Genomic DNA, 23297 nt, shown 5'->3' with positions numbered 1-23297 from the left:
ATTTCTTGTGTGTGTGTGTGTGTGTGTGTGTGTGTGTGTGTGTGTGTGTGTGTGTGCGCGTGCGCGCGTACGTGTGTCCGTGGGCCCATCGAATAAGTAGGAACTGCTGTTAAGTGCAAGTGACTGTACATAATAAGTAGACGGTTGTCGTTCTTTTGTCGTGCTTTTGTTGCCTTGTTTAATTGCAATAATTGTTTAAAAAAAGCAATCCTCGCATCGGGTGAACAGGATTCCCTGGGCAAAGGGTGGAAGACCCCCCTGTCGGGGGGGGCAGAGGAACTACTAGTTAGGGGGATGGGTTAGCGAGAGTTAGACCGGCTTCATGGGGCAGGGACAAGGCCTCATGGAGCCTGTGGAATGGATTAGTTAGAGGGATTTTAGTTCAGATTTAGGAAATGGGAATTTTTTTGGATTTTTGGAGACATGGACAGACATGGAAATGTGTAGAGGGGACGTAGCTTAGCGACGTAGAGCAAATGGAACATGCATGAGAATAAGGGATGACGAGGGAGCACAAGTTAGTCAGGCGATTTAGTTAGAAGGATGGCAGTAGAGAGTGTTGGTGTGAGTTGTGAAATGGAAAGTGTGTGGGACAGCGGGCCCAAGTGTGTGAGTGGAGTGAATGTGGTATGCATGGTGCGAATGACTGGTTGGGGGGAGGAGTGATTCCCACCCAAGTGACCCCAGGGTCATTTTAATGTTAGCTTGTGGGTTATTCAAATTTATTAAAAGGAGGTCGTTTTGTTGGTGTCAAGAGAAGGCACGAAACCCGTTTGGAGGGTTGCAGGAGTTCATGGACTGGCTGGGAGCGTGGCTGTGGAAAGTTAAGTTTTGTTTAGTGGGCACCCCGGGCACCGGACTAGTCGGCCAGAGTAGGCCAAGCGCCCAAGAGTGGCCGGGATAGTGTAGTGGGCACGGGCGACCCGTCGGAAATGGGACCCGTAGCGCCAGAATGCCACGGGGGCAGTGAAGTGGGCACGGGCGACCATCGGAAAGGGACCTGGGGCATCAACAAGCCACGTGGGCATCGGAGAGGGCAATGCCAGAGAGGGCAACCCCCCGCGTTGTAGGGAGCAGCTAGGCTCGGAGGCAGCCTGCGGGCTTGGGGGTGCCATGGTTAGAGTTCGGCAGAGAGGGAGTTCCTGCCAGTTGAGCCACACTGCCCAGCCAGGAAATTGTGCGAGGGCACGGACGAAAATTTGAGGGCAAGGCCCAAATTTATAATGGACACCAACACAGGTGATGGGAATCATGGTTTTTAGAACCGATAGTTTAAAAGTGTGAGGCGTTTTTGAAAGCCCCGGGGTAGTTTCAGGTTAATAAATGTAAGGGTAGTTAGGAGATGTACCCCTTCGCACCATTCATCCCTTCGCTCGTTGTAGGCCGCTGGACTCACCTTGGTAGATCGCTGAACTCTGAGGAGGCCATTCTGAGGCTTCGTTGGGCCTCGAGACAGGACGCTAGTCTCTCCCTATTCCCCTCCAGAGAGGGAACGTAGGGTTGGGAGTATGCTAGGTGGACATGATAGGCTCGCCGGCCAATGACGATAAAGGGGGTTAGGGAGACAATTATAAAAATAAAGAGGGGCAAAATTTTGTTTTGTTTTGTGGCAAATTAAAGGAGTGGGTATGGACAGAGACAGGCAAAGGCGATAGAGTGGGGGGAGACGGTAGGCGAGATCCGAGCCCGCCTTCAGCGTGGCCGGCACCACCGCACTCCCTCCAGACCTGGTGGAACCACACCAGAGGCCGGCCAGCTTCATTGCCGGCCTGTTGTGCTGCAGCCACCTGTTCTGCATGGACTTGCCTTGCCATGCCTCGTTTGCCTGCCTCTGCCATGACCCCATGCCTGCTAGCCCTTGTTTGCGTTTGCCCCTGTGTCCATCCATCCTCATTTGCGCCAGGACCATCCAGTTTTGCAAGGACTGCCCTGCAGGCAGCCCGTGCATCCATCATGCTCATTTGTGTTTTGCGACCATCTCCATCCATTCCCCTGCATCAATGGACTTTGAAACGACTTTTACCTTCTCCCCTTTCACAGATCACTGGTCCTGGGCCATGGTAATGTAATGGATAAGTTGAGTGGAAATTATAAATACGTGGAACCTCACCTGCATGTTTGTTTTAGTGCCGGCAATTTTAGTTAAGTTGTCTGAATGAGTCTGAGAGTTTGTTTCGTTAGTTACGCAGCGCATTAGGTTATTTATTTTTGGGACACGTCTAAAGAAATGTCGCACTCAGGGATCCGAAGGTAGAACGTACTCGGGGAAAACTTACACATGCTGGTCACACGAAAATTTGACGACTCGGGACGAGTCTGTAAAAAGGGGAGGGGGTAGTGTTACGAATTTGGGAATTCGATTGCACACAACATACAGGTTCCTTTAGTCAGCGATATCGATAAGTGCTTCTTCCCTAGATAGCTCACCTTTCATTGTTTAAATGTTCAGAAATCGATTAGATGCGCTGCAGATCGATTTAATTGTTAGGGAACGAACAATGGAGACATCCCTCCCCCTCTTCTGTGAAGAGGAAGAACCCTGCCGTCCCGTGACTCATGATGTCAACAACTCCCTCCCACCCGCGGTTGAGCGGGGGGATGGATCACGAGGGCATGAGTCACACCGGGCGTGGAGGAGGTGGGGGGGGGTGGAGAAGGATAAGAGGAGATCTTTTTCTTTTGTTCAGGGGCAGAGTTGGGGGGCAGAGTTGGAGAAGGGAGTTGAGGGGAGTCGTTCAGCAGACCGTCGGGTCCTGCTTGGCTTGCATTAGGGTTGAGGCCTTCGGAAGCTTTTTGCTTCGGCTGGCTCAGTGAGCTTCGGCTGCGGCCTGGCTCAAGAGGAGGCTTTTTGCCTTGATGGTTCCGTGAGCTTCGGCTTCTGCTTGGCTCGGGAGAGCTCTTTGCTTCGAGCTGCTTTGCTTGGAAGGAACTTGAGCCGGTCGCTCAGCTCGAGCTGCGAGTGGTGGCTTCTTCTTCTTGGTTCATGGAGCTCTTTGTTCTCCATTTTGGTTCCCGGCTTCGTGCGACTCATCGACCTCTTCTTGGAGGTGATTCCTTGGGGAAGCGACGCATCGACGGGAAGGATCGGCACCTCGTCTCACCAGCACGTGTTGAGAAGTGCGGGAGGTGGTTCCTCGGGGAAGCGACGCATCGACGTGAAGGATTGGCGCCTCATCTCACCAGCACGTGTTGAGAAGCGCGGGAGGGTTCGCGGGAGCTCGGGAAGGATCGCAGCTCACGGCGATTGGATTCAGCTCGTTCTCGCTGGAGCCCGGGTCTGAACAACTTGAAGACCACACAAGGTGTAGAGGATCGAGATAGGTTCTGGGTTTCAGCTCACCTGTCCTCCGAGCTGGAGCCCGTTATTAAAGGCCTCTGCCACCATTTCTTGGGTGTGTGTGTGCGTACGTGTGTCCGTAGGCCCGTCTAATAAGTAGGAACTGCTGTTAAGTGCAAGTGACTGTTCATAATAAGTAGACGGTTGTCGTTCTTTTGTCATGCTTTTGTTGCCTTGTTTAATTGCATACATGCTTTATTATAATAAATGTCCTTGTGTGAATGTAAACCTGTTCGTTGCGTCCATTCCCTCATTGAACTGCCCCATCTTGCACTCGGAATATAGTTGGTTTTTAAATAGCCGGTAAAGTGATCGGGTCCAACGGGACTGCGTGATAATACCCCGCTCGGTTATCCCAAAAGGAAGCGAGCTGCTTAAGCGGCTCGTTTCCAAGCGGTCCCGTTGAGGTACAATCTCTCCGCAACCTACCCGCGCAAATAATTATGTAAATCGAAGATTTGGCGATCGGACCCTGTAGTGCGCGGGTAGAGTGCGGTCAAGGTTGTGGTGGGATTAAAAACCACCCGTGACTGGTTTCTGGCGTTGATCCAGAAAGTCTCGACTGGATTGTCCGTTCAGTGGGCGAAGCGACCGCTCTTGGTTAGACGCGGTCGTTCGCACGCCGACGGGCGGGAAATCTACAACAATATGCTCCAAGATGGACAAACTGAATGATCTCTATTTTTGTAATTAAAATTCACTTGTATCTGACTTCACTTCATGTTTCATGCTGCCCAACAGTTTCATATTGTTTCAGCGACCACCATGATGTATTTAATCTCTTCATTTTAATCGTGACAAGTAAACTTACAAACTGCCATTGTCGTTTATTACCAAGGAATTTTGGTCCATCAAATTGTACATCCAGAAAGCTCCCTTAGCCTCGGAGATGAAAAAAGCTTAATGTATTCTGCACGTTTTCTGTAACAATCTTCCTCTTTAGGATTGTGTCTTTGAAGCTAAATGACACCAATGAAAATGCAATGAGGAAGATGTACAAGATGCTGCTGCCGAAAACAAATGAAGAATGTCTTTCAAAACAGACATTCAGCCTATTCCGAGCTCTTCTTGCCGAGGTGACATTGAAACATTTAAATAACAAACTGAATTTGACCTCTTCAGTGCTTGATCCGTGAAAATTGTACACACACACACACACACACACACACACACACACACACACACACACACACACACACACACACACACACACACACACACACACACACACACACACACACACACACACACACACACACACACACACACACACACACACACACACACACACACACACACACGCGCGCGCTGTTAATTCAAAGCCATAACAGATTAACCAGAGTCGGTTGGTTAAATGGTTAGTATTGGAGAATCTCTGAGTCTGGGAGGTCAGCGGTTCAAGCCCCGCCCGAGTCGTATCAAAGAGTTAAAAAATGGTACGTGCTGCTTCCTTGCTTAACACTCAGCATTTAAAAAGGATAGAGCATGGACAAAGAAACATGCAATAGGTTGGCAATACTGGCACAGGCGTTCATAAGCCTAACGGCCTCTTCCTGCTTCGACATTCCTTGTGAGGGAACTCGTATTACAAAGGCAGATAGGATAGGAGAACAGAAAGGAAGAGGTGGTAAATGTTTCATTGATATTGCATAAGGGAGTGGTGGTGTCCACACCGGAGTCTCCTCAGACGGACTCTCATTTCACGACTACGTGGCTGTGTCAATGAGAGAGAAAAGTGCAGTAAAAGCTTTTTTCCACATCCCAAATGCAGACAAATACTCAGAGAAAAGAGAGTTGGCAATGAAGTGGCTTCACAATACAGGAACTGGTTATACTTTTGAGAAATCGTTCTTTAGGAAGGCACAAGGTTGTTGAAATGAAAAAGGATTCAGCATGCAAAAGAAAACATAAGCAAAAAGTGTGTATCCAATCATTCTTTCAACATTGAGCTCCAAAAACTGACAAGAGCAGAGCTGTTAAACATGATATGAAAAAGGTAAACAATGTTACAGTGGGTGGTTTTTTTTTTGTTGTTTTTTTTTGGACATTCTCGATACACATGCATAGTATCAACATAAAAAAAGGAAAAACATTACCTGTTGTGCAAAGTAACAGGTGTCAACTCACCCTATCCCTTCCACATCAAAAGATTAATGAAAAGATCAACTAAATTACCTTATTATTGACCCCAGAAACTAAGAGTTGCACAAGAACAGTTGTTTTCGTTCAATTTATCAAAATTATAGTAAATCGTAGTCCTGGCAACACAGTCCAGGTAAATCCCAGTCCTCCCTCCCTTGCTGTCAGAATTTCTTCACAATGTCTGCATTCGAACCAGCCTAAATATTCCCTGCCCAGGTTCTCCTCCACTCTGTCACTATCACTGTCACTCTGCTATTCTGAAGTAGATGCTCTTTGAACATTCTTTCGCTCTTCTTCACTGTATTCCAGTTCGAAAGAATATTCTTCCATTCCAGCTGAAAATTCCTCAGCTACAGTGAAGCGTGTTCTAATGTGGTGGCTTTATAAGTCCACTGGCGCTGTAACGTCACTTCCACAAGCATTTCCACTGCTGTATGGCATTACGCAATACCTCTCAGAAATGGAACTTTTTTGTAAAAATTTCTGTTCTACTCGGCGCATTACCGAAAATATTTTGCATGTATTTTGAATAAAATATTGCGCAGAAAACAGGCAAGGACTTTAACAAGATACAATCCTCAGAATGTGCAGGACGATGATGCAGAGAAGCACTCGGTGGTGTGGCTGAACTTGGAGAAAGGCACAGGCAGGAGGATGGTGCAGAGAACCACTCTAGCAGGCTTGGTTTGTCTCTACTACGAGGAATGAGTCACCATAGGAAAACCAAGGCCAGAGAGATACATAGAGCTCTACTACGAGGAATGAGTCACCATAGGAAAACCAAGGCCAGAGAGATACATAGAGCAAAGTTATATTCCAACTCCAACTGGCACTCTTGGTAGTTTTCCACGACAGAGGTCCCGCCATTCTGCATGGCTTGTCCTCTTACCCGTCCTCAATACACAGCTGGCCATCATTGGCTGCCTCTTCTGCTGGGCACTGTTCGAAGGCTTTACAGCCAACTATGCTGCCAGGGCCCATAGATGCCGGCCAAGTAGATCGAACACAGCAGTTTTGGAGAGCAAAGCACTTCCGTTGTGCCTTTTTTTGTGGCCACAAGTCCTCTCCCGGCCTCGCCTGCTCACAGGATGATTTTACACATACAATCATATCCCCAACTCTACTATCTATATATTACATATGCTGCCTCCTCAGCATCATGTTTAATAAGACGATATACTCCAACATTTTTCGCTGTTTAAAAGAGTAAATCAAAGCAACTTGAATCACACGGGTCATACTATAATCTGACTACATTTCCTCCTCCCTTTCCATGTAACAATATATTTACATATCCGATTATGTCAGTATTTATTGCTGTGTTTAATTTCTCTTTAAGCAAATTCAAAAATTTGAATTGGGTCTCAGAGAAGCAATCTGAGAGAACTTTTAAGTATCCACCAAATTGCATATTATCCCAAACTTTGTATATCATTCAATCTTTCTGTCTCATACTTCAACTCAATGTTAACCACTCCAAAACCAAAAGCCAACTTCATAATTCCTGAAACCAAGCCACTCTTATCATCTCTTCCCAGACAGCCAGTTTATGAAAATATTTGGCCCCCAAACCCCTTCACTGATAACACAAGAAAGTGGGTTTAATAATTGTGTTCATCACAGAAGTCGAAGTAATAGTTCTGACCCATTTGGACTAAAACTTCCATTAGTTGGGAACCCTTCCTGACCACAAAACCTCCCTCCTTCCATATCACTTTCCTACCCCCTCCCCAGACCATTTCTAGTCATACTCATCATTGATGTATCGTTTCAGGTTGAAAATGCTCCTACAGTGTTTTTAATAGACTCCGCCCACAACATGGATGAGGAGTCTGCAGATCTGCTGTCGAGTGTTTTGCTGTCTTTACAACGGCGCATGCTTCTCATCATGACAATGAAGCCATTGAACCCTCAGTGCTCAACCAACTTGCAATTCTTTGCCAATAGTTCTTCGATTCTGAGAGTTAAAATGAGAATTCCATGCAACATGTAAGTGATCTGTATATTCCTTTGCTGCAACATTTTTGGCTGCAATTTTTTTTACGGAGCAATTATCACCTTTGAATGAAATGTGAGAAATGATATACTTTCAAATTTTCACTGTGAAGCCATGAACAGATGGAATCCATGTTGTAGGAGACAGATGAGCAGATTGAATCCAAAATTATTTGTAGTCAGCCTTTTAAAGATTGATGAGTGACCAAGGACCAGCATTTCAGTCTTTTATTGTGTCAAGTTTGAGAAAGTTCATAGACGCCAACATTTTATTTTCAGACAGGAATTCAGAGTTGCAGAAGAGAGCACATCATCAGGTTTAATGGCCATGTATGTTGAGGTAACATCAGTGTCGTCATTAAATCTGGTATTGAAATTCTTTAAAATTGCACTGAGTAGATGTGGATAAAGAAAAAATGAGTGGACCAGGAACAGATCTCTGGGGGAACACCGACATATCAAAGAATTGGATCTGATAAATAGCCAGTAATGTTTACAGTTGATGTATTCCGTGAAGATAAGAGTTAAACCATTCAAGGATAGGTTTATACATGTCAAAAAATGGATTGAAGATGATGAAGTAAAACATTATGGTGAACTGTGTTAAAAGTAGCTGATATGTCTTGAAATACCATTGGAGCCGATTCTTGGTCCGCTTTGTGAAAAATATCACATGACCTTCAGGAGGATAGCAATGGTACGATCTCACCATTTGACACAAGACTTGAAGGGTTCAAAAAAGAGAATGCTGGTGCAGGTATTCCAGAAGCTGATTGGCAAATACACGTTCTCAAATCTTGGAAATAAAAGAATGGGAAGCAAGTCTGTAATTTTGAAGATTTTTTTTTTTGTACAGTTTTGAGGCTCATGGAGGAGCCAGAACAGATTGTATCAGAATGTAAATGAATAATGGGAGGGGGGACACACCAATAGCAGGATTGAGGGACAAAATAGAGGGACACGTGGAGAAATAAGGGATGTGGAGAAGAATGAAAGCAAAGGAATGACACAGAGGATGAACAAGATGGATGCATTCGCAAACTCTCAATCACGGACATGGAAGGAAAAACTGGAAACTTGGCAAGATTTTGGGGAGCGTGAATGGGGGTAGAAAAAAATCATGGTTGTAGATGGGGAGATCATTTCAGATGCTGGTGAACAGCTGTCATGAAGACCTGGAGGGAAGAACGAGATTGAAGAGACTGAGGAAGTTGGTTCCACAGTTGGGGAAAAAAGAGGAATGAATGAGTGGAGGTGAGCAGTTATTCTGGCTTTTGGGAGTTTCACCAGAAGGAGTTGATTGGCACATCACATGTACCCTGCAAAAACCCGAGGGTGGAGTGAGGGGGGGGGGACAGAAAACGGGAAGGGCAGAGGGTGCAAGACCAGAAATGAGGCAGTAGAAGACAGAGAGACCACTGACATGTCTGCGCGATGAAAGTGGTAGGCCGAGAGACTCGGCTTCATTGCAGGATATTCCAATGATTTTGAAGGCCTTGGTTTCAATGGCATCAAGCAGCAAGGTGTGAGGCATGGGCACCAGCCCAGAGTGGACAACAGTATTCCATCAAGTTATGGATGAACACCTTCTACATTGATGAAAGTTAAAAAAAAAAATGTTTATTTTGTCTGCCATGAAAGATAAAAAGGTGCTGACGTTCCGGGCTTCACCCATTGTCGAAGCAAAAGCTGACTTTCTTGCTTCGTCTTTTTTGATTGCTTTCATGTCAGATAAATCAACAATTTTATTCCATTGTACTCCCCTTACCAACCACTGTGCTTGAATTAGCAACTTCGTGTGTGCCATGGAACATTCTAATGTGCCATGGAATGAATTTGCATGATGGAGGATGCCGACTTGGTGACTGGCTTTAAAGGCCAACTAAGATACGTGGTTTGCCCCCAAAAAATCATTATTGATGAGGCCCAAACGTTTGAGTGACTGAACTGTCTCAAGAGGATTGTGAAGAAAGTAGATAGGAGGGTTTGTCAGATGGTCCTGTTGGAGAGAGAAATAGTGAGAGTGAGATTTGTCAGGATTCCAAGTGTTTGACCAGCTGTGCTTTTGTCAAGGTCTGAAGAGAGGGAAGAGGCTGCTCTCCACCTGTCTGAAAGATGAGGGATGTCAGAGCAGAGGGTGGTGTCATCAGCAAATATATAAAGGGGATTTTCCAGTCAGCGAGATCATTTATGAAGACTAGGAATAGGACTGGGCTAAAAACACTACCTTGGAACACTCCAGCGTTAACAGGGAGAGGAGATGAGGGAGGACCACCATACAGGGAGAACCACCATATGAATATGTGTTGAGATGACCACCATCAATAGAGAGAGGAATAGGAATATAAGAAGAAGAAGAAGAGGAGGCAGGATGGGGGGGGGTGGAGAGAGAGAGGGCGAGAGAGAGGGAGGGAGAGAGAGAGAGAGTTGAGGGAGGAGGGAGCTGCATTGCATTGAGGAGGGTGGTGGAGTGAGGATGTGACAGAGAGAGGTAGGAGGGGGGGTATGGGGGTTAGCAGAGAGAATGTTATGCCCTAAAAACAACATACACACACACACACAAACACACACACACACACACACACACACACACACACACACACACACACACACACACACACACACACACACACACACACACACACACACATTGGCAATTTTTCAGGAATCAGCTGATTGCAGTCAGTGTGATTACGAATACAGTACGTATTACATACCACTCAAAAACCTTGAATAGCTTTAGCCCTTGGTTTCGGGAAATTTCAACAAAATATATTTCAAAACCAACATTGCATTGTAGAAGTTTCAAGATGTGCATAAACATGATATTCTTTATAAACCGCTGCCAATCGTCATGTAAGGAGTGAGAAAAAAAACAAAGTTGGGCTCTGTAATTTAGTAAATGTGTTAGTACGGAAAACGGCTCAGAAATTGGGTGTTTTAAAATATATTTTGCTTTGGAACTCACAAGGAGAAACCATATAACCTTTGTAAAGCACAACCGATTCATGTAAAATTAGAAGGGCACTCAGTAGAGCGCATACCTCCACCACACAATGCTTGATCTCGTGGAACATATCGAGCCCAATAACTTTTGGAGATACTGTATTGTGCTATACTGTATATCGTTTTTAGCCTTATCTCTCAATGATGAAGAATCACTTTCTAAATTAAATAATTATTGCGGATCCTGATTCAGATCTTCACCAAAATTAAATGAATTCATCCTTGCACACATCCAGCCTGTCCATCAAGTTTTGTCAAAATCCGTCCACAACTTTTTGAGATATCGTGCTCTATATCGGTTTTGCCCTATCCCTCAATGGTGAAGAATCACTGAACAAATTCAAGTAGTTGCATCTGGATCCAGATCTTCACCAACTTCGAATCAGTTCTTCCATGTCACACACCAGTCTGTCGAAAGTCAAACCAGTCAGTCAGTCAACCAGTCCACCAAATTTCATCCAAATTCGTCCACAACTTTTTGAGATACCCTGCACACAAACAGACAGGCAGAAAAGAGGTGAAAACATAACCTCCTTCCACTTTCGGTGGTGGAGGTAATAACCAATTACTTTAAAAACAGTCACGAGGACAAAGGAAAACGTGATTGCTCATATGTTGCTGAGGTTAAAAGTTAAAACCTTCACCACCCATCATCATCATAAGATATGGGATGAAACTTTGCCAACACGGCATCCTTAACGAAGCATACAGGCATGCACACACATCCACGGAGAGTCCCTTTACAGATCCAAATCTATACTCATATGTTCCATGTCTGTGTGTGCTGTCTACATACCACAACATTGTATTGTAGCAACTGCCAACTGTACATCCAAATCCGGACACGAACTGCACCGCTATTGACTGTAGCAGTGTAGGGCGCTTGGCAAGTGACTTAAGCACTCCAATAAAATGGTTGATAAGGAACAGCTGGCTTGGCAAGCGATAGTAAACTAATTGGCAATGGCACATTTCCGCAAAAAACAAAACATCGCCGATTTCTTAACATTTTCAGATTTCACTCCAGATTTCGAGGTCTTTTTTTGTATGCGTTGTTGAGGCTCATATGATAGCTAACACACAACGCACAGCAAGGGGGGCATGAGACAAGCGATGCAGGAGAGGGAAGGACAAAACAATGGGGAATAGAAGGGAATGTTTGCTAATCCTCAAAACTCAAATTATATTTCGATAATATCCTTTAATTCGTTTTTGAGAGAATATCGTGGAAAATTGCATCATATAATGCCTGAAATCGCTCTAAGCACCAAATTCAAAAACTATAACACTCACAAAGTGACGTATACAACCCCTGTTTTTCATTGCTCGGCCCGCAGGCAGTGTGGTGGCTCTCACACAGATGTCTTATTGGGAAAAGTCCCCCCCCCCTCTAAAACAATAGTGAAGATCACTGTTACAGCGATTTGGAGATATGTAGATGAGGGATTCGATGATAAGAGTGAGGAAAGTGAAAAAAAAATCAATTTGGGCACTTTATCATTAATAAACCGTTTCGACCTTTTCCAACTCAAGGCATTGTTGAGCAGGCTGAACAAAATGGGGACTTATGACATCACCGAGGGAGAGCGAGGTGGCCCAGGATGCGCCTGATAAAGGATATAATTAAATAAGGCCGTTAATTATCTTCAAAAGGTGTGTTTTAATTACCCCAAACACCCAATTTTCACTGTTGCATTTCCTTGGAGTTTTCTTAGGATGTATGCAAAGTTTCAGGCTGATAGGTTTCATGGTTTTGGAGTTATGGAGAAGATGCACACGTACACACACACACACACACACACACACACACACACACACACACACACACACACACACACACACACACACACACACACACACACACACACACACACACACACACACACACACACACACACACGCGCGCGCATGTGCACACACTGATAAACTAACACACACTCTAATGTCTTGACACACTCGATTATCTATCTATAATTCCAGCAATCTGTGTGTGTGTGTGTGTGTGTGTGTGTGTGTGTGTGTGTGTGTGTGTGTGTGTGTGTGTGTGTGTGTGTGTGTGTGTGTGTGTGTGTGACCGCTGTTTCTCGACAACCTCTGGTCCGATCTAATTGAAACTTGCCAGCTATATTGCTGGGGACCTGAGTATGTGCCTTTTCAAGGTTTGATATTAATCGGACAAGTGCTTCCCAAGTTATGGCCATTTATTTACCAAACCAATGGGAAGACACGTTGTTGCGTGGGCGTGGCCGATGGGGAAGGGAAGTACAGCCACGTTCCCCATTACGGGTTACAACGTACGGGCTTCCGGAGAGTGATGACTTCGTGTATTCTAATAATTTCTCGATTTCTTATGCGCATTTATAGATAAACAGAATGGCCAAGTTATGATCTTTTCATATTAGACGGTGTATAAATTTCGGGAACATCAGAGTGCTGGTATGCTCCGAACCAGGAAGTAAATTTTTTCGCTCTCTTCTCTTCTCTTTTTGTTTTTCCTTGCCACGACATTGCGAAAAGGTAAAATACGTTGGCGCTAATTGAATAATTGGGTATTAAAAATAAATTGCGAATAATCGTAACTGCGAATAATATCGAACTTCCGGGTCACGGACGTACGGGCACGTGAGAGCGAAGAAACGGCCTGTGTGGTTTATTTATTTATTATTATGACTATTATTATTATTATTTTTTTTTATATATATATATTTATTTATTTATTTTTTACGGGCACGTACTAGTACATTCTAATGTCTCGTTCTCCTCAGGGACAGACAATTATATAAATACAAAAATAACACTTGTCATTATGCACAATAGGGCTGTGGTTTTTCTCTTGGTCAATGATGCTGCAGATATTATTTTAAAGAAATATGCAGATTATGGGGAAATGCAGGAGGGGGGAGGGGAGGTTGGGGGAGGAAAGGGTGCACTGGAGTTTGGAGTGAGAAGATGTTGAAGTTTTCCTGACTGTGGCAAATGCATCCACGCTTGGGGTATGAATAGGTATTTATAAAACAACCATTCGCATTTTTGTTTATGGAATTCAGGTGTGTCTGCAAATCATTTGTACGGTCCTTTTCAGATGTATTTGGTCACCTTTTGTTCCAATTGACACCTTTCTCTGTTAAATTTATCTCGACCTTTTTTATGCCTTCATTCTGTTTCATCGTTGTGTTTTGTGCTTTGATTCTTTTCTTTGCTTTGCTTCTCTGCTTTTTTCTTGTTTTTTATTTGTTTTATTTTTTGTGGGGGGGGGGGGGGTTGCTTGTTTCAAAAATGAATTTTTCAAGGCCAAGAAGAAATGAGTTTGGTTGCTGGAGGGGAAGCTTGCTGCAGTGGATCAGATCAAGGTTGGAGAGACCAATCAGAATATAGTGCTATAAATGGCAGCTCCACGAACTGACAGTTAATTCAAATTTAGAGTTGGTAATGGAGTGAAGCAGGTTCTGGATGTACAAAAACAGGAATTAAAGATTAACACTGCAGACAAATTGTCCATCTCCCAGCTTTAAGCAGTAAGCTAACAGGAAAGTTATTGTTCCTCTCAATTTGGAAAAGGAAAGAATTGCAAAAAGACGGGCTGGAGCAAGGCTGGTGGAAAGCATCCCGACAGCTGACAGTTGTACAGCTTTAACAAAAACTTATATCTGCATCCTCATGATAAATGCGAATGTAAATCTCACAATTGTCACAATCAAAGCCTGAACCTTCTCAAGTAGAGATAGAAGCAAGGTGGACAGGGTCCCTGCCATAGTCGAACGACTCCTATTCCAAAAGGGATAAAGGCTCTGTCCATCAAGGAAAGTGTGGTGGAGGGACAGGGAGATGGGGTGAAAGAATAGCATTAGCAGCATGCCCCAGCTCGATGGTGTTTTCAAACACTCTTATTGTGTGAAATATGTACAAATGAACTTGCAGGTAGAAAATGACTCAAATATAAACGTGTTCATGTTTCTGCAGCAATGAATCAAAGGATGTTCAGAAGAACCAGACTTCTCCGTTTTCCAGTAAGTCCTTTTTTCCTGCTCTCCATTTTAAGAATATTCTTAATTGATCACTGAGACAGATTTGTTAGGACAACCATATGGAGAATGTTTCAATGCAATAAACACATTGATAAAACAGCCTTTGTCTTGTTGTAAAGGGATGTAAAATTTTAGAAACATTGAGAATTTTTGTTTTTTTTAAATGCCGTGAACAAACTCTGGTACATCATGGGGGGTGAAGGTTGTGGTCAAGTTTCATCAAAATCATGTTTGTAGTCTTGGCGAAGAGAGGAAATACTTATTTTGGGGGTACACCCCCCCCCCCGCCGCCCCGTAGACCCCTCAATGAGCGCAGAGTTTGATGCGGTCAATACACCTTTCTTCGGCATCAGATATGAAGCTTGTGGCAAAGTTTCATCAAAATCGTGTGTTTGGTTCAAAAAATGATGTCGGAAGTGTTTACAGACTCACTGACTCACCTATCCACTCACTGCTCAATCGCATAAGCTTACTGGACTAATGTCCAGGTGAGCTTAAAATGATCTCGAAAATCCCTTCAATTCCTCAAATGCAACCTCTTGATACTGGAATTTTAAAGTAAGGATTCACGATTGAGAGATAGGGCCAACAATGATATATGGCACGATATTTCCAAACTTTGTGGATGGATTCAGATGAAACTTGATGGATGAGTTGGACAGGTGACAAGAACAAGCCGATGAGATGAGGAGGAGGAGGAGATTGAGACCATACTCTGTGCAGAGCGTTGGTGCTGCTTAAGCAGTCTCCTTGGTTTTTGGGCACAATCCTGGATGGGTCGCAACTCCAACACAGTATACCAGCATGCTGGCACTCATTTTGCCGACCTCGGAAGGATGACAAGCCGAGTTAACCCCACCTGGTATTAATTCAACAGCTGAGCGGGATTTCAACTCAGGACTCTCGGATCCAAAGCCTGCCACCCTAACAATTAAGCCAAACACCAGGCATACATTTGGAGATCTGGCCTATTAGTGGGATACAAAATGTAAACTGTTCAGCCTGGTCGAGGTGTGGAGTAGATTGAAGGGGAGGAGAGGGGAGTGGAGTGAAGTGGAGGAGAGGGGAATTGTCTGGAGGGGAGAGGAGAGGGGAATTGTCTGGAGGAGAGGGGAGCGGAGCAGAGGAGAGGGGAGCGGAGCGGAGGAGAGGGGAGCGGAGGGGAGCGGAGGAGAGGGGAGTGGAGGGGAGCGGAGGAGAGGGGAGCGGAGGGGAGCAGAGCGGAGGAGAGGGGAGCGGAGCGGAGGAGAGGGGAGCGGAGGGGAGCGGGGCGGAGGAGAGGGGAGCGGAGCGGAGGGGAGCGGAGCGGAGGAGAGGGGAGCGGATGAGAGGGGAGCGGAGCGGAGGAGAGGGGAGCGGAGCGGAGGAGAGGGGAGCGGAGCGGAGGAGAAGGGAGGGGAGTGGAAGGGAGGGGAGTGGAGGAGAAGGGAGGGAGTGGAGGAGAAGGGAGGGGAGTGGAGGAGAAGGGAGGGGAGTGGAGGAGAAGGGAGGGGAGTGGAGGAGAGGGGAGGGGAGGAGAGGGAAGGAGAGGAGAGGAGATGGGAGGGAAGGTGAGGGAGGAGAGGAATGCAAAAACCCTCTCTGTCTTCTCAGGTCCAAAAGGCACAGAGTCCAGGAGCAGTTGGGTACGACAGGGAAGGATGGGTGTCGAGAGTGAGGGGTTGGGGATACAAGATTTTGAAGCAAACACAGAATTGGGGTATTCGGACTTCTCACAAGTGGAGTCGTCTGTGATGCCATTTGAAGAAATGAAAGGGAAGGAAGGGGAGCATACACCAGAGACAGACTTATCTTCCCCCATCCAAAACCACGATCTTTTCTACCCTCGTTAATCCACCCCAAACCTACCTCCTTCAAATTCCCTGCCTTCCTTCCCTAAAGTTCCCTGTCGTGTAAGGTCCTGAAAGTCCCTGTGGTGTCCATATTGTATACCCTGTGTTCCCCACCCCATCCCTCTTCCTTGCACAGATCTCCTCATGTCTCTGTTCCCCACTGTTTTGTCCTTCTCTCTCCCACCCCTCTTGTCTCCTGCCCCCCTTGTTGTGCGTTGTGCGTTCCCTCTCATAGGAGCCTCGACAATGTATACAAAAAAAGGGTGCCACCTCCTTTGAGAGTAGTAAAACAACTTTGAAAGTTCAATTTTGAGGTTGGATAGATGTTTTTTCTGACTCTCCTGAGAGTGGACACACTTGTTGCAGACTTTTTGGAATGCACTGAGATTACCTTGTGTTGGATTCGCCTTCCAGGAAGAGAAGGTAAGTTGTTTCAGAGCAACTACCTCACCACAGGATTCAGTGTACCGTGGGTGGGAAGAGGGGTAGGATAACTGAAGATGAGATGTGATGGATCTGTGCATGGAAGAGAGAGCATGTTTCTGTGGAAGAATTCCCAGGCTGAGTTAACATCATGGGCAGTAGATATGGAAGACCAGTCCTGAAGAGATGGTTGCTTGCATTCCCTGGCAATTTGCCTGAGTGAACTGCTCGACTCACCGGCGTTGAGGCAGCTCTCTTAGAATTGCCGAAGAGATGTTGACTTTCATAAACTCATGATCAGATTTTTTAATTTTTTTTTTTGCATACCTTGGTCAAGGCTCGTATGAGAGCTAACACACAACTCACAGCAAGGAGGCATGAGACAAGAGGGGCGGGAGTGGAAGGGACAAAACAGTGGGGAACAGACACATTAGGTGAACTGTGGAAGGGAGAGGGATGGGGATGGGACGGGGAACATGGCGAAGTGAAGATGGACATTACAGGGACTTTCAGGAAGGAAAGCAGGAGAATTGAAGGAAGTGGGCTTGGGTGGATTATTGGGGGTAGAAAAGATCGAGGATTTGGATGGGGGAAGATAAGAGGTGGTGGTGAACAGCTGTTTTGAAAGCCTGGAGGGAAGAATGGGAAAGAATAGAGTGAGGAAGTTTATTCCAAAGGCGGGAAAAAAGAGGAATGAAAGAGTGAAGATGAGCAGTGATTCGTGATTTTGGTAGTTTTACCAGAAGGGGGTTGTTGGCGGACCTTGAGCGCCCTGTGGAAATGTGGTGGGGACAAATCGCAGAGAGAGCAGGGGGGGGGGCAAGGCTGGAGAGGAGTCGGTAGAAGACAGAAAGACCACCGACCAACCTGCAGTGATTGAGTGAGAGGCCCAAAGACTCAGTTTCATTGCGGGAGATGCCGATGATCTTAAATGCCCTGGTTTCGACAGCGTGAAGCCGAGAAAGGTGGGAGGCAGGAGCACCAGCCCAGAGGGGAGAGCAGTACTCCGTCAGGCTATGGACAAAAGCTTTGTAAGTGGTCAGGAGCTCAAGAGGGCCAAGGAAGGACTTTGCACGATGGAGGATTCCCAGTCGGCGACTGGCTTTTGAGGCGAGGTTGGAAATGTGACTTTCCCAGGAAAGGTCATGGCAGATAGTGAGACCCAGAAGCTTGAAAGAAAAGACTTCTTCCAGAGGATTGTTGAGAAAGTGGATGGGGGGGGGGGTTGTAAACGGTCCTTTCGAAGAGACATAGTGAGAGTGTGAGATTTGTCTGGATTGAAAGACATGTTCCACGTGTTGGACCAGTTTGTGATTTTATCCAGATCTGCAGTGAGCGAAGAAGCTGCTGCTTGCCGGTCTGAGGGATGACAGATGGTACGGCAGAGGGTGGAGTCATCGGCAAAGAGAAATAGAGGATTTTCCAGAGAGTCGGAGAGATCATTGATGAAAACCAGAAAAAGAACAGGGCCCAGAACGCTACCTTGAGGAACTCCAGCCTGCACAGGAAGAGGGGATGAAAGAACTCCATTTTGGGCCACACGTTGACTGCGACAGGAGAGGAAGTCAGCGAGCCATGAGTGGAGATGGCCTTGAATACCATGGTAAGAGAGTTTGATGAGTCGGGCAGGGTGCCAGACTGTGTCAAAAGCACGTGATATGTCCAGGGATATGGCTCCGATTTCCTGTCTGGCATTGAGGACCTCCATCCATTGATGGGAGTGCAGAAGCAGCATATCCAGGGTAGAGTGACCTGGTCTGAAACCAAATTGATGATTGGAAATCAAGCCATTGGAGAAGAGGAAGGATTTCATGTCTGAAGCGATGATGGATTCCATCACCTTGCTGATGATTGGGAGAAGGCTGATTGGTCTGTAGTTACAGGGATCTGTTTTTGCACCTTTTTATGCAGGGCAGTGATGTTTGCAGATTTCCAAGCAGATGGCAGATGACCTTGGGCAAATGAGAGGGTGAATAGAACAGAGAGAGGGTGAGCAAGAGCAGAAGAGCAGGCTTTGAGGACACGTGGGCTGATGCCATCTGGACCGGTTGCAGAAGCTGACTCGAGGTTTGAAAGCAAGCTCTCCACCTTGTCAGGAGAAAAGGATACAGAGTCCAGGGACAGTTGGGTCCGACTGGGTAAAGTGGGTAGAGATAGTGATGGGTTTAGGACACAAGATTTAGCTGCAAACAACGAGTTTAGACATTCAGCTTTATCACGTGTGGAATCAGCAGTGCGGCCATTTGAGGTAAGGGAGGGGATGGAGGGGGAACATACACCAGAAACAGATTTGATTAAACGCCACCAGGATTTTGAGGAGGGAGAGAGGTTTGAGAGTTCAGACTTGAGATGAGAAAGATGTTGTTTTCTCGCTCTCCTGAGGGTAGATACACACTTGTTCCGAGCTTTGTGGAAAGAACTGAGATTGCCCTCAGTTGGGTTTGCTTTCCATGAGGCAAAGGCAAGTTGTTTCAGGACAACTGCCTCGCCACAAGCTTCAGTAAACCAAAGGCGGGAGGAAGAGTAAGACAACTGAACACGAGAGGGGATAAATCTGTGCATGAGGGAGAGCAAGTTTCTTTGAAAGAATTCCCAGGATGAGTTGATGTTTGAGAAAGTAGTGATAGGAGACCAGTCTGTAAGTTTGATGGCTGCTCGGAGACCCTGCCAGTCGGCTTGAGTGAAATGCCAGACTCGACGGCGGTGAGGTGGTTCTCTGATAACAGCCAGAGAGATGTCCACTTTAACAAGGATGTGGTCAGAAGAACCAATTGGAGCGAAGGAAGAGCAGCAGATATTGTCAGGGAAATTTGTCAAAATCAGATCCAGAAGAGATGGAGTACCATTGGTTGAGATCCGGGTCGGGAAGTTGACCGATTGAGTCAGTCCCAATGAGTCTCAGAAAGCTTTTGCTGAGGTGCCATGGCAGGTGAGAGAGGTACCCACACCTAGCCAACTGGCATGATGACAATTGAAGTCACCACATAAGAGGAAGAGAGAGTTTGGATGAGAAGATAGAAGATGGTCCATGTTTTCGGATAGTGAGGTGTAGATGGAGTCATCACTGTTCGGTGGACGGTACAGTACACATATAAACATGAGGTGGGAGTGGAGGGGAAGCCGAAGCCAGAAGTATTCCTGGGGGTGTGGGGGAGTGAGAGCAGTGCATGGAGAGTGAGGAATAGAGTCTTTGATGAAGAGAGCAACACCTCCACCAGGACGAGGCTCAGGTCTGTCATACCGTAAGAGGGAGTAACCAGGGAGAGATACTTGGGAGTCAGACACGTCTTGGGAGAGGAAAGTTTCTGTTAGGCAGTTAATGTCTGGTTTGTCAGTGGCAACCTGTATGGAAAGATCTGAAAGGTTTGAGCGAAGGCCCCGGATATTTGAGGTCCACACTTTTAATGAAGAGGTAGGGGAGGAGGCTTTGGGTGCAGGAGGTGGAGGGGGAGGGGGAGGGTAGGACAAGGGACGAGGGGGGAGGTAAGGAGGGTTGCTGAAAGAGTGTGGGGTATTGCAGAATAGCGAGGGGAGGGGGCCGAATGAGGAGGAGAAAAGGCTCTGTGGTGCTGGGGGAGAGGGGGACAAGAGACAAGGAAGAAGGCAGTTGAGGATTTGAGGAGGTGGAGTGAAGAGATGGAGGTGAGAGGGCAGTGGAGGGAGGCAGGTTGGTTGATGAGAGGGGGGGCAACTTCGAGAAGGAAGAGTGAGGGGATGAAAGGTGGGAGAAAGGTGAGGGGGGAATTTTTGAGAGAGGTGAGAGGGAGGCTTGGAGGGAGAAGAGTAGGATGGTTTCTTTGAGAGTGAGAGTGAGGGGTGAGGGGGGTGAGTTGGCAATGAAGTTGGAAAAAAAGAATGGTTGATGGAAAGCGAGCATCCATGGCAAACTGTGGTTTTTAAAAGTTTTAGGTCAGAGATGCGATTTAACACAATTCTTGATGGATGCAATGAACCAATTGGAACCAAAGATTAACCAATTGGAGCAGAGGAAGCGCAGGAGACATTTGCCGGAATTTTCGTCATGACCAAGTCCAAAAGGGAGGATTTGCCATTGGGAGAAATCCGAGTTGAAAAGGTCACAGATTGAGTCAGTCCCATGGAATCACAGAAGTCCTTTGCTGAAGTGCCATGGTTGGTGGGAGAGGTACCAACATCCTGCCAAGTTGCATGGTGACAAGTTAAATTGCCAGCGATGAGGAAGAGAGAGGTAGGATAAGTGGTTAAAAGTTTGTCATTGTTGTTTTAGACATTTTTGACCCTTTGGACCTTTCAAAACCCTTTAGACCCTAAATACCGCTTCTATCCCTTGACCATTTAGACCGCTTTGAACGCTTGACCCTTTCGATCCCATTGGACCTTTTAGACACCTTAAGAACCTTTGGACCCCTTCGACTCGTAAAGGCATTTACACCGTTTAGACCAATAATATTCCTTGCTCCTTAGACCTTTAGACCCATGAGACCCATTTGGACTGCAGCTACTCTTGCAAAATTCCCCTTAAATCTTTATACCCCTTAAGACTCTTGTGGACCCCTTTTAACCAATTAGACAATTAAGACCTTTAAGCCTGTATCTCACTGGACTGCGACAGCTCGCGACGAGTTGGAGACACAAAATTGCGATAAAATAGCGATAATTTTCACTTGGAATCACACTGAATTTATTTTTGCGTATGTCTCATGAATATCTCACATTTGCGTATGTCTCACGTCATAGAGAACAAATTGCGATATAATTACGAAACTCTCAGGGGTCCCAGGACAGATTATCATTTTTTTTCTCCAATCAGTCACAATTTAGTTTCATAGGTCGCCAATCCCTCACAAAGTTGTCACATTTGTCGCACCTTCTGACTCACGGAAACTAAATTGAAAAGGGTTCGAGACTGGTTCGAAACAACCGTGACGACTCTGCGACTATTTTGAGAGAAAATTTGTCGCACAAATTTTTTGAACATGTTCAAAATTCAAGTGACACCAGAGCGACGTCCTGCGACTCGCGCGAGGAAATTGAGAACCACCGCGAACGTTTCGAGACATTTTGGAGAATCCAGTTGGCATTTTGTCGCGAGCTGTCGCAGCCCAGTGAGATGCAGGCTTTACACCCCTAAGACCCTTCAAACATGCAGACTCGTTGGACCCCTTTGGATGCTGACCACACAAGCATCTATCGCATCTTCTTGCAATATACAGACCATACTTTTTCAGCAAATAATGGCCAATCTGCACCCACCTGGAGGTTGGGTACTCTGCTGGGTTGAACAGAAATGGTATATTATGTCATTGAATTTATTCACCAATCAAAGCCTCAAAGCACATTGTTTTTGAGGTCAAAAGATCAAAAGGTAATGTCACATCGAATCATCAATTTTCATCCTATTAACTTGAAATTTCTATAAGATTTACATATTGGGTCAGAATTGGTTCTTTAAAAATTGGAATTATAGATTTAGCTCTTTTGATGTGCTGTTTCCATGACAACAATTTCACCCCATTATAATAAAATGGGACTTTTTTCAATTTATTATTCATTACCATACTTCAATATTTTTTCAAGACATCAAATTGAAACTTACACAGCTTATTTGGCCATATGTGTGGAGTATATGCAAGTAAGGTTTGGTCAAACTGAGTTGAAGGTCAAGGTCAAGACCATCCGAAACATGCAAAACTCCAATTAGGCTGCAATTAGAAAATGTATTTACCAAATTTGTTATGCATAACATCTAAACACGTAAAACACACATTTTCTAAATTGCTGTTTCCACAGCAACGATTATTTCTTTGGATTTCGCAAGTATCGTGCGATGCATGACAAATTTCTTGTTTGTCTGTTTGTCTGTGAGCAGGATATCTCAAAAAGTTTTGGACGGATTCTGATAAAACTTGGTTGACAGGTTAGGTGTGTGACAAAGACGAATTGTTTAGACTGGCAGAGTACCCCCCTTCCCCCCTGTCTGCATGGTATATCTGTCTTGTGATTCCCTCTGTCGCTCTCATGTGGAATGAATGATTGGCCCCTAAGGCATAGGATAATTAAGGTCTCTGTTTGTTCATTGATTTTGTTGGGCACGTATGCATGGTCGTTGGGTTAAGGGTTTTTATTGTTCACTCGCAGAGTACCTGCTCTACGGGCGATCTTGTTCCAAGCATGCAACACGTTCTTCGGATGCATACCTTTATTTGAACGGTATATAGGCAACTGATAACTCTGTTTTCGAAAAAATAATAACTCATGAATTTATGTGCATGAAGCAAAAACATACCTACTGCTTATAATTCAAAACACCTTACTGCACTGGAAAATGTGGGGACAGGAATACTGCACTGTAAATGGTGGAGACTTGAAATATCCTTCCCCATCTGGATAGCGGCACAACACAATACACATTTACATAGTGAATTTGCGTCCCCCCTCCCACCCTCCCAAGACCACCGGCAAAGATAAAAAAACACACCCCTTTACATTTAATTGTGGTCATGCTGATCCTCTGTGGCAAGTCTGGATGTAATTGGCCCAGAACTGTGGGAGGAGTAG

General features: G+C 45.6%; 1 protein-coding gene across 1 annotated transcript in view; it reads left to right on the top strand.

Moving 5' to 3' along the window:
- Positions 1-23297, top strand: part of LOC147010726 (uncharacterized) — a 124782-nt gene that overhangs the window by 19784 nt on the left and 81701 nt on the right. The window contains exons 6-8 of the mRNA XM_085859013.1: positions 4281-4413; positions 7254-7468; positions 14441-14487. Of these exons, the coding sequence (XP_085715139.1) occupies positions 4281-4413; positions 7254-7468; positions 14441-14487 (395 nt within the window). The remainder of the gene's footprint in view (positions 1-4280; positions 4414-7253; positions 7469-14440; positions 14488-23297) is intronic.

The sequence above is a fragment of the Eptatretus burgeri genome, chromosome 16 (assembly GCF_056783735.1).
Source record: "Eptatretus burgeri isolate ZD-2024b chromosome 16, Ebu_testis_v1, whole genome shotgun sequence".
Classification (NCBI taxonomy): Eukaryota; Metazoa; Chordata; class Myxini; order Myxiniformes; family Myxinidae; genus Eptatretus; species Eptatretus burgeri.
This window is presented reverse-complemented; position numbering and strand designations above follow the sequence as displayed.